This window comes from Harmonia axyridis, chromosome 1 (assembly GCF_914767665.1).
Source record: "Harmonia axyridis chromosome 1, icHarAxyr1.1, whole genome shotgun sequence".
NCBI lineage: Eukaryota > Metazoa > Arthropoda > Insecta > Coleoptera > Coccinellidae > Harmonia > Harmonia axyridis.
Window position 1 is genome coordinate 45,240,703 of NC_059501.1, and position 9,788 is coordinate 45,250,490.

General features: G+C 38.3%; 2 protein-coding genes across 2 annotated transcripts; both read right to left on the minus strand.

Moving 5' to 3' along the window:
- LOC123670910 lies at positions 1-1,635 on the minus strand. Its single transcript, XM_045604493.1, has 2 exons — positions 835-1,635; positions 1-171 (listed from the first exon to the last, which is right to left on the minus strand). The coding sequence occupies exons 1-2, from the start codon at positions 1,633-1,635 to the stop codon at positions 1-3; spliced, it is 972 nt and encodes a 323-aa protein (XP_045460449.1).
- Positions 1,636-5,240: 3,605 nt separating this feature from the next.
- Positions 5,241-9,295, minus strand: LOC123670918. The gene is made up of 2 exons (XM_045604504.1): positions 8,058-9,295; positions 5,241-5,409 (listed from the first exon to the last, which is right to left on the minus strand). The coding sequence occupies exons 1-2, from the start codon at positions 9,293-9,295 to the stop codon at positions 5,241-5,243; spliced, it is 1,407 nt and encodes a 468-aa protein (XP_045460460.1).
- Positions 9,296-9,788: the final 493 nt, after the last annotated feature.

Below are 9,788 nucleotides of genomic sequence, written 5' to 3' on the forward strand. Positions count from 1 at the left end.
TCAGGAGCTGGTCAAGATCCTCCTGACTATCCGCGTAGAGCCCAAAATCACTTGCTTTTGGGCCTGACTAATCAAGTAAGTATCAAGTTGCAGCCTCTTTGTATTTTCCAGCATGTGGGCCTCCACCAAGCCGTTCACCGATATTATAGTCAGGAGGTTCTTGACCAGCTCCTGAGAACAATCTATATATATATATATATATATATATATATATATATATATATATATATATATATATATAGATATATATATATATATATATATATATATATATATATATATATATATATATAGTTACTATGGTTTCCTTTATTTGGATGTGTCAGGTTTTTAATGATGATATTTGTTTCATATAAGATATTTAATTAGACGTTTCGGAGAGTCTCTCCTTCTTCAGTAATAATAATAAAAATTAGATTGTTCACAATATACAAATTAATTAAAATTGAGCCTGTAAAAGAACACAAACATTTAGAATAGTATATATAATAATTTTACATCACAAATAAGTTAATTAAAATAAAATGTATCTCACCTTCAATTTCTCGTCAAATTACAATGTTGGAATACGAATGTCAGTCAGTCTTCCCTGATATGTGTCATGTTTTAGGTCTTGTGTTTTTCTTTTTGTTGTGTTGGTTTTTTAAGAAGTGGTACATAGAATTGACTAAGTTGTTTTACGTCTTGTCTATCGTTTACTGTTGTTTCTAAGTTCGATTGTATGTGTATCATCTCCCATATTTCTCTCTGTTTTCGTTTTGGTTCAATTGTTAGTATTTTTGTTTCGTCATAGTCGAATTCATGTTTTTTTGTTTTTTTATGTTTGTTTAGTGCCGTTGTTGCGTTTTTCGTGTATTTATGAGCGTTGAGTCTGTCGTGTAATCTCTGTGATGTCTGTCCGATATATTGTTTATCACAGTCCTTGCACGGAATACTATAAACAACATTAGACTTTTTAGATTTAGGTGTTGAATTTTTTAATTTTGTGAAGATCTCCTTCAATTGGTTTTGAGGTTTGTGGACTAATTCAATGTTATGAGGTTTTAATATTTTTGTGATTTTATGAGACAAATTTTTGGTGTAGGGAATTGGTATTCGTGTTTTTTGTTCTTTATTTTCTTCAGTTGTTCTCAGGTTGTGAAGTCTATGTATTCTCTCGTTTATTATAGGTGTAGTCATCTTTGTAGGGTAATTGTTCTTAATTAATCGTTCTTTTAATTCTATTATTATTTTTGGTCTCAATTCCGGTGATGTCAGTTTAAGTGCTCTGTCAATATAGCCAATTATTGTGCCTCGTATTTGTCCGGTGTGGTGGTTAGAATAATAGTCCAGGATGCGGTCGGAGTTTTGTTTTTTATTTTTCCATTTTGTAAGTATTTTGTTGTCTCTGTTGATTAGTGTCATGTCTAAGAAGTCCAATGTTCTGTCTTTTTCTTCTTCAATTGTAAATTGTAATAGTGTATGAGCACCGTTGAAATCTTGTAGTATGTGTTGCATACTTGTTGGTGTGGTAATTAGGAGACAATCATCAACATATCTTCTGAAGAACGCTTTGTTGTTGTATTTCGACATAATTTTTTGTTCTATGTGTTCCATTACACTCTGTGCAATCACACTTGAAATTGGGGTTCCCATGGCTACTCCCTTTACTTGTTTGTAAAATTCATCTCTATATTGAAAGTAGCTGTTATTAATTATTAGTTGAGTCGTTTCCGTGAATTCGTCTTCAGGTATTTCTGTGTGTGATGTTAGTTGGTGCCATCTTTCTTTTATCGTTTCTTTTACTAACTCGTTAGGGATATTTGTATATAAAGATACTACATCAAGTGAATATAGTTTATTATTTTTGTCAATTTTCAATTTATTTAATTGTTCTTTCAGATGTATTGAGTTCTTTATGTAGTATTCATTATTTCCAGTTGTGTGTGTTAGTATTCCCGCTAAATATTTTGAAAGATGGTATAATGGAGATTGGACACAAGAAACTATTGGTCGTAAAGGAAACGTCTAATTAAATATCTTATATGAAACAAATATCATCATTAAAAACCTGACACATCCAAATAAAGGAAACCATAGTAACTATTAAAAAGCAGGTAAATAACATTGAACCGAATATATATATATATATATATATATATATATATATATATATATATATATATATATATATATATATATATATATATATATATATATATATATATATATATATATATATAGTTACTAAGGTTTCCTTTATTTGGATGTGTCAGGTTTTTAATGATGATATTTGTTTCATATAAGATATTTAATTAGACGTTTCGGAGAGTCTCTCCTTCTTCAGTAATAATAATAAAAATTAGATTGTTCACAATATACAAATTAATTAAAATTGAGCCTGTAAAAGAACACAAATATTTAGAATAGTATATATAATAATTTTACATCACAAATAAGTTAATTGAAATAAAATGTATCTCACCTTCAATTTCTCGTCAAATTACAATGTTGGAATACGAATGTCAGTCAGTCTTCCCTGATATGTGTCATGTTTTAGGTCTTGTGTTTTTCTTTTTGTTGTGTTGGTTTTTTAAGTCTAATTAAATATCTTATATGAAACAAATATCATCATTAAAAACCTGACACATCCAAATAAAGGAAACCTTAGTAACTATTAAAAAGCAGGTAAATAACATTGAACCGAATATATATATATATATATATATATATATATATATATATATATATATATATATATATATATATATATATATATATATATATATTTTTTTTTTTTTTTTTTTTTTTTATATATATATATATATATATATATATATATATATATATATATATATATATATATATATATATTTTAATTAACACTAGGCGTGGTAGTTCAATTGTGATTATTCGAGCCGGAAGGCCATGAATAATTTCTGTTGTCAATGGGGAAAGATTATCTGTATATATATATATATATATATATATATATATATATATATATATATATATATATATATATGTATATATATATATATATATATATATATATATAAAGGAATATAAAATGTAACAAACCACAAACTATCCTCAAAATCCCAAAATATTCCAAAAAAAAAGATACACAATTTGACTGTTTGGCTCTCTTTCAGTATAATCTATAATTTCAGGCCAAAAGTGATTCAATGACCACAGTGCGAGAGATTATCTTAAGCTTATTTTCATCCAATCTAACGAAAATATTGACAAAGCGCGTGAAAATAAATTTTTTATTATACTTTTGCATCAAATTATTATATAGTATTAATCTATTCAAGTCTTCTGCAATTCCAATACCAGTTCTTTTCAGTTTTGAGACCTTCTTCAGCACAATTCATTTTTTCTGAAAATTTTTCAAATCTAATGATCACAGGTCGGGGTTTTTTCTTAGATATACCAATTCGGTAACATTTTATGATAGCTTGTCTGTCTATCTTCAACTCCTTTTTGTCATTTAGCAGATCTATAATTTTATTAGGCAATTTTTCGTTTTTCTCTTCGTTCATATTATGAACACAAATATCATTTATTTTAAGTGATTGTTGGGTATTCTCCAGTTGACTCTTCGGCTATTTCACCTTATCTGCGTTTCTTGCCGACTCTTTTTCTAACTCTGTTATCTTACTGATTACTTTTGATAACAGTTAAGAAATTCACCATCACATATTAGTTCCTTCAATGTCTCTTACACGATATTATTATTATTATTATAACGTGATACATAGTTGAGGCTTAGCCTGTGAACTCTAAAATATGTTAAAATAAGTTATGTTGTCACAAATTACAAGATTACAAAAATATAAAAAAAATTATAAGAAGAAAGGGATTAAAACAAAATTCGAGCTATTGAATGAAAAAAAAGAATTCAATTTCACAAACACAGTGCATTCTGTGAGGCTCACAAGTCAAATTTGTTCTTGAAACTGTTCACACTAGGCGCACAAACTATCTCGGTCGGCAATCTGTTCCAAACCTCGAGTACTCTGTTGGAGATGAAGTACTGCCTGGTGGTGGTAAATAATCTCTCACATGAAAGTTTTAACGTATGTCCTCTGAGATTATTTGAGTTGAGCACAAAAAGATGACTGAGTTCTTCATGTCATTTCATGTTCAATTCAACAAGAGTCGTCGTGATAGCATGCGAATGTGGTGTGCGTTATCAAAGTTTTGATTTTTTTTTTTGCATAAAGCGAATGATGCACTAACTGATTTTTCTCAAGATAGTGAATTACGGACCCTTATTCTTGTCGGTTTGGTGCGAGGGGAAATTGTGAGGTGGAAAAGTATATTTTCTTAATAATTAATTCCAAATCGAGCACATAATTCCGATAAGAATCGAAGGAGATACATACAAAGAAGATTGGACCATATTGCCTAAATATTGAAATTGATAACCGGGAACCAATATGACTAACAAGGTATGTTATTGTTGTAATAAACAATACGTGAATCATCAGGTCTTATCATGTGTCATATGCAAGAACACCTTTGGAGGTACATATGTTGGTATAGCGAACTCCGAAATTCGTATGATTAATTCAAAGAAGTCGATTGCATGGAATTGCCCCAAGTGTGAAAATTTGGGTGGTGATGTTGCATCGTTGAGGGCAGTTATTGCTTCTCTACAGGCGGAAATACAACAGCTTAAAGTCTCAGTTCAATCCCTCTCTTCACAACCACCGGATAAGAAATTGGATGGTGGAGAATTTGAAGAAGTTCTGTTGGAATTCGCTGACGCAAAAATAATTTGATTATACATGGGCTGCCAGAAGGAACCGATGCAATGAATGATGATGAGAGGGATACTAGTGATTGCAAGGCTGTTAATGAGATGTTCCGAACCATAGTACCTAATTTTCCCACACTAGAGCCATCACAGTTTAAGCGTTTGGGCAAGCCGTCGAGGGATAATGATAAGTCAAGACCTCTTAAGCTGACTATGAATAATAGTCAACACGTACGTAGAGTGTTAGGAAAATCCAAGATGTTTAGGGAGGATTTCAATGTATTCGTCTCATCTGATAGAACTCCGAGACAGAGAGATTATTTCAATAAAATCAAAATTGAATTAGAGCAACGGAAATCTTCGGGTGAGAATGTCGAATTGAAGTTCATGAAGGGCATTCCCGTTATTACACTTTTAAACTAAATTCCCCCAATTACAATTCGAGGAAGCACGTTATGTACTATCAAAACGTACGTGGCCTCAATTCTAAAACTCATGAACTCAGGTCTGCTGTAGCAAGTGGTGATTTTGATGTTGTATGTCTTGCCGAAACATGGCTGAAGGATGGTGTGTATGATGGTGAATTGTTTCCCGCTGAGTACAATGTTTTCAGATGTGATAGAAACTTGATTACCACTGGTTTGTCAACGGGCGGAGGTGTACTGGTGGCAGTTCGCAGTGAGTTATGTGCGGTTGAAGTAGATTTATCAGGGCTTAAAACTCTAACCCCTTCCATTGATGCAGTAGCTTGTAAGATCATGTATGGACCTCATTCTTTCATTGTAGTACTGTTGTATGTTCCACCGCGCACAGATATTGCAATTTATCAACAACTGTTTGATTCACTGTCTTCATTCAGTCCATTACTATTATTATTTTTTTTTTTGAACTGGGGTCGTTTTGCTTCGGTAAGCCTTCCGGGAACTGCGACCATGCAGATCTTTTGTTCACTACCCTACTCATTCATAGAAATCCAGGGAGGTCGTCAACGACGTTAATAAAATTGACAACCTCCCTAGGGGCCTTGGCCATTACCTCTCTGGTATCCAGGACCTGCTTGCCCATGTGAATGGTTCTTAGGCCAGCCAGCTCTGGACACTTGCATATCAAGTGTTCAGAAGTTTCTACTTCCGATCCACAGAGCCTGCAAATCTCGTCTGCTGACTTACCCATACGGTACAAATGATGTTTGTACCGACAGTGCCCCGTCAGCAGTCCCACCATCACCCGAAGCTCCGCTCGTGACAGCTTCAGGAGTTTTCTGGTGTAAGTAGGTGAAATCTTTACGAATTTCTTTGCCTGAGCAAGTCTAGGAGTGTTAGTCCAGTGGATTGTCCTACTGTTCAACTCCCATAGCTGGACCGCAGCTTTGTATTGGTCTTTTCCTATCCCACAGAAAGGCTCAGGTCCAGCAGGTCTAAACCTTGATGCACTTTTTGCAAGCTCGTCCGCTCTCTCATTTCCTTCAACCCCACAGTGCCCTGGTACCCATAGTAGAGTCACCTTATTTCCTCTGGCCAGTTGCTTTATGGTGTTACGGCACTCCCAAGTCAGCAGAGACCCCTGACAGCACGATTCCAGGGATCTCAGCGTGGCTTGGCTGTCCGTGGTGATGTAGATATGCGCCCCTTTGAGGTTCATTTTGAGACACTCCTGGGCGCATACATAAACAGCCATTATCGCGGTCTGTAGAATCGAGGGCTCACATCCTAGGGCTTTAGAGATCCTCAATCTAGGTCCATATATCCCAATGCCGGTGCCCTTCTCTGTTTTTGATCCATCTGTAAACCATATGGATGACTTTTTGTCCAGACGATTTATGAAACTTATTGCACTATGACGGTCATTTATAACCGTTTCAAAGGGCGTTTCAAAATCGTAGGTGGTTGGCATAATATCTGATGGTTTTGCGAGGAGGTTTGAATCTAGTTGATTCAGTATCCTCATATGTCCAACCCAGTTCCCAGGAAGGAGCTTTCCATTATGGGAAATCCTAATTGCTTCGAGCAGGCTACATTTCCTTACATGTAGGTGTAAGGGAGGCAAGTCTAGTATGACCTCCAGCGCTGCCGTAGGAGCTGTGCGCATAGCTCCTGTGACACCAATACACGCCAGCCTTTGCATTTTCTGCAACCTGATGCGTGTGGTGACCTCCTCGGTTTTTGTCCACCATGCTAGAGATGCATAGGTGACAAAAGGGCGTACCACCGCTGTGTATAACCACAGTACCATTTTCGGTTTCACTCCCCATGTCTTTCCAAAGAGTCTTTTGCATGCCCACATATCCGCCGTGGCTCTGGAAAGAGTCTTATCTGTATGTTTCCCCCAGTTCAGTTTACTGTCCAGGATAACACCTAGATATTTACACTCACTAGAGAAGTGCAGAGTCTGACCATTTAAGACCAGAGCTCTGAGGTCGAGATTCCTTCTTCTAGTGAACGGGATTATTGATGTTTTCGAGGGGTTGACAGTAAGCCCCTCTTCCCCGCACCAATTTTCAATAGTTTTGAGAGCAAGTTGCATTCGGCTACTTATTGGGCCCCCATGCTTGCCTCTAACTGTCACCACTATGTCGTCGGCGTAAGCCTGGATGTTAAATCCGCCTGTTGTAAGCCTCTCCAAGAGGCCATCCATGACCAAGCTCCACAGCAGGGGTGATAGAACCCCTCCCTGAGGGCATCCCCTGCACGTCAGCACAGTCACTTCGGTTTCTCCCAGATAGGCTGTAACGGTTCGTCCTTTCGACATAGCTGATATCCACTTTACAGTGGAGGGTTCTATCCCTTTCCCTTTGGCTGCATTGCATATGGAGGTATGTAGGGTATTATCAAAGGCCCCTCCGATATCACCAAACATTGCAAGCAGAATCTCCTTTGCGTTGAGGGTGCCTTCCACCTCTCTAAGAAGATGATGAAGGGCGTCTACAGTAGATCTACCCGCCCTATAAGCAAACTGTTTGCTGTGGAGTTTTACACTGCCTCTTATGTTGTTGTCAATTATTTTCTCCATGGTCTTCAGGAGAAAGGAGGTGAGGCATATGGGTCAATAGGATTTAGGCTCTGGGGAGCCTTTTCGACCCTCTTTGGGTATGAATACTATCCTCGCCTCCCTCCATGATTTCGGGATATAGCCCCTTGTAAAGCTGGCCTTGAAGAGCTCAGTTATCGGGGCTATAAGCACTTCAACACCTTTCTGAAGCATGGCTGGAAAAATACCATCCATGCCTGCTGATTTGAAGGGCTGAAAGCTCTTTATCGCCCATTCAATTCTTTCTGGTGTGAATAGTCTACCAGCTTTCTGAGAATCCCACCTGGTGGGGTTGTATACTTCCCCAGCGGGGGCCCCATCTTCACTGGTTATCTGCCTGGAGCCAGAAAAGTGAGTCTCTAGTAGAGCTCTTAGGCTCTTTTGAGGATCATTCGTAAATTCCCCACATGGCTTCTTTATTTGGCCAATTGGGTTTGAGTGATCCTTAGATAGTACCTTTTGAAGTCTAGCTGCTGGGGCCGTTTTATCTATTCCCTCACAGAAGCTTCTCCAGGACTGCCTTTTGGCTTTCCTGACCTCTTTGTTGTAGTTGGTCAGGGCTAGTCTGTAGGCATTCCAGCTGCCTTCTCGCTTAGCCTTATTGAAGGCTTTTCTAGCAATTTTCTTGAGGTTTTCAAGATGATTGTTCCACCAGGGGACGTCTCTGGAGATCGTTTTCTTCCTGAGTGGACAACTGTTTTCAAATGCCCTCTTCAGACATGATGTGAAGTGAGCAGAGGCGTTCTCCAGATTCTCATTGGAGCTGATGTTGTATTTCAGGCCCTTCAGATCAGAACTCATGTGGGCTATGTAAAGTTCCCAGTCTGTCTTCCTGGGTATCCTGCACTCAACATCAGCTGGAGCAGTTGCTTCAACGTTGAATTCTATTGCCATATGGTCTGACATGGATGGCTCTTCTGAGACCCTCCAGTTCTTGACCATCTCCGCAATAAAAGGTGTCGCCAGTGTAAGGTCAATTACTTCCCTTCTGATCGCATTCATGAAGGTTGGACTATTACCCACATTTACTATCTCTATGTTAGTAGAAAATAGAAAGTCAAGCAAATCCTCACCTCTATGATTTATATCTGTGCTGCCCCATACTTTGTGGTGTGCGTTCGCATCGCAGCCCAGAATCAGTTGTTTCTTCTTCATGCGGCACCATTCGATGAGGCGTTGTACTTCCTCCGGTGGTGGGCTGATGGCGTCTCCTGGAAAATATCCTGAGGCGATAACAAGCTGCCTCTTGATGTTCTCAGTTCGCACCTCAACCAATGCCGCAGCAAGATCCCTTGTCAGGAACTCTGTAAGTGGAAGACAGGTTAGTCCCCTTCTGAGTATTATTAGGGCTCTTGGACTTACTGCCTTATCGCAGTATATCGTCTTATATACTTTGTTTGGTAGGCCTCTTACTTGGCCTCCATTGATCCAGGGCTCTTGTATTAGCCCTATGTCAACATGCCTTCTAGATGTTCTCCAGCATAAGGCACAAGAGGCTGCCTTCGAGTGCTGGAGGTTCATCTGAAGGCATGTCAGACATCTGCTCCTTATGAGGTTGGATGTCCGCTAGGCTTTTCGGAAGGGACCGCCGGTTTTTCTCCGTCGGAGCCCCCCTTATCACGCCCTTGCGGATCAGCCCTCCCCCCAGACCTGGTGGTCGGTTTTTTGGCCTCTTTATTTCCTGGAGGCTTCACCACCTTCTTCTTTACCTCCCCTTTGGGCGTTTTCGACGCCGGACCAGAGGTTGGGGCCTGAGATGCTCCTCTCCTCTCGGCCATTGTCTTTGGTCCCTTAAGGCGAAGATTTGTTTGGCCGAAAAAGTAGTTCATCTGCCAATTCTTTGCTCTAAGTCTCTCGACCGATGTTCTATCAGCCGAGATGACAATCTCGAGCATGGGTCCTGATGGTCCCCTTCGAAGGACTCTCCAGCTGGAGGTTTTGAGCCCTGCGTTCTGGTTCTCTACCGCCTTGAGAATTTTCTCATTGGAAAGATCACAGTCCATTACTAGATAGT

Coding starts and splice junctions, on each gene's coding strand:
- LOC123670910 (XM_045604493.1), bottom strand. CDS start 1,635: ATGGGAACCCCAATTTCAAGTGTGATTGCACAGAGTGTAATGGAACAC. Junction 172..834: donor ACACGAAAAACGCAACAACG/GCACTAAACAAA, acceptor GATTGTTCTCAG/GAGCTGGTCAAGAACCTCCT.
- LOC123670918 (XM_045604504.1), bottom strand. CDS start 9,295: ATGAACCTCCAGCACTCGAAGGCAGCCTCTTGTGCCTTATGCTGGAGA. Junction 5,410..8,057: donor GAAGTATACAACCCCACCAG/GTGGGATTCTCA, acceptor AACTGCCACCAG/TACACCTCCGCCCGTTGACA.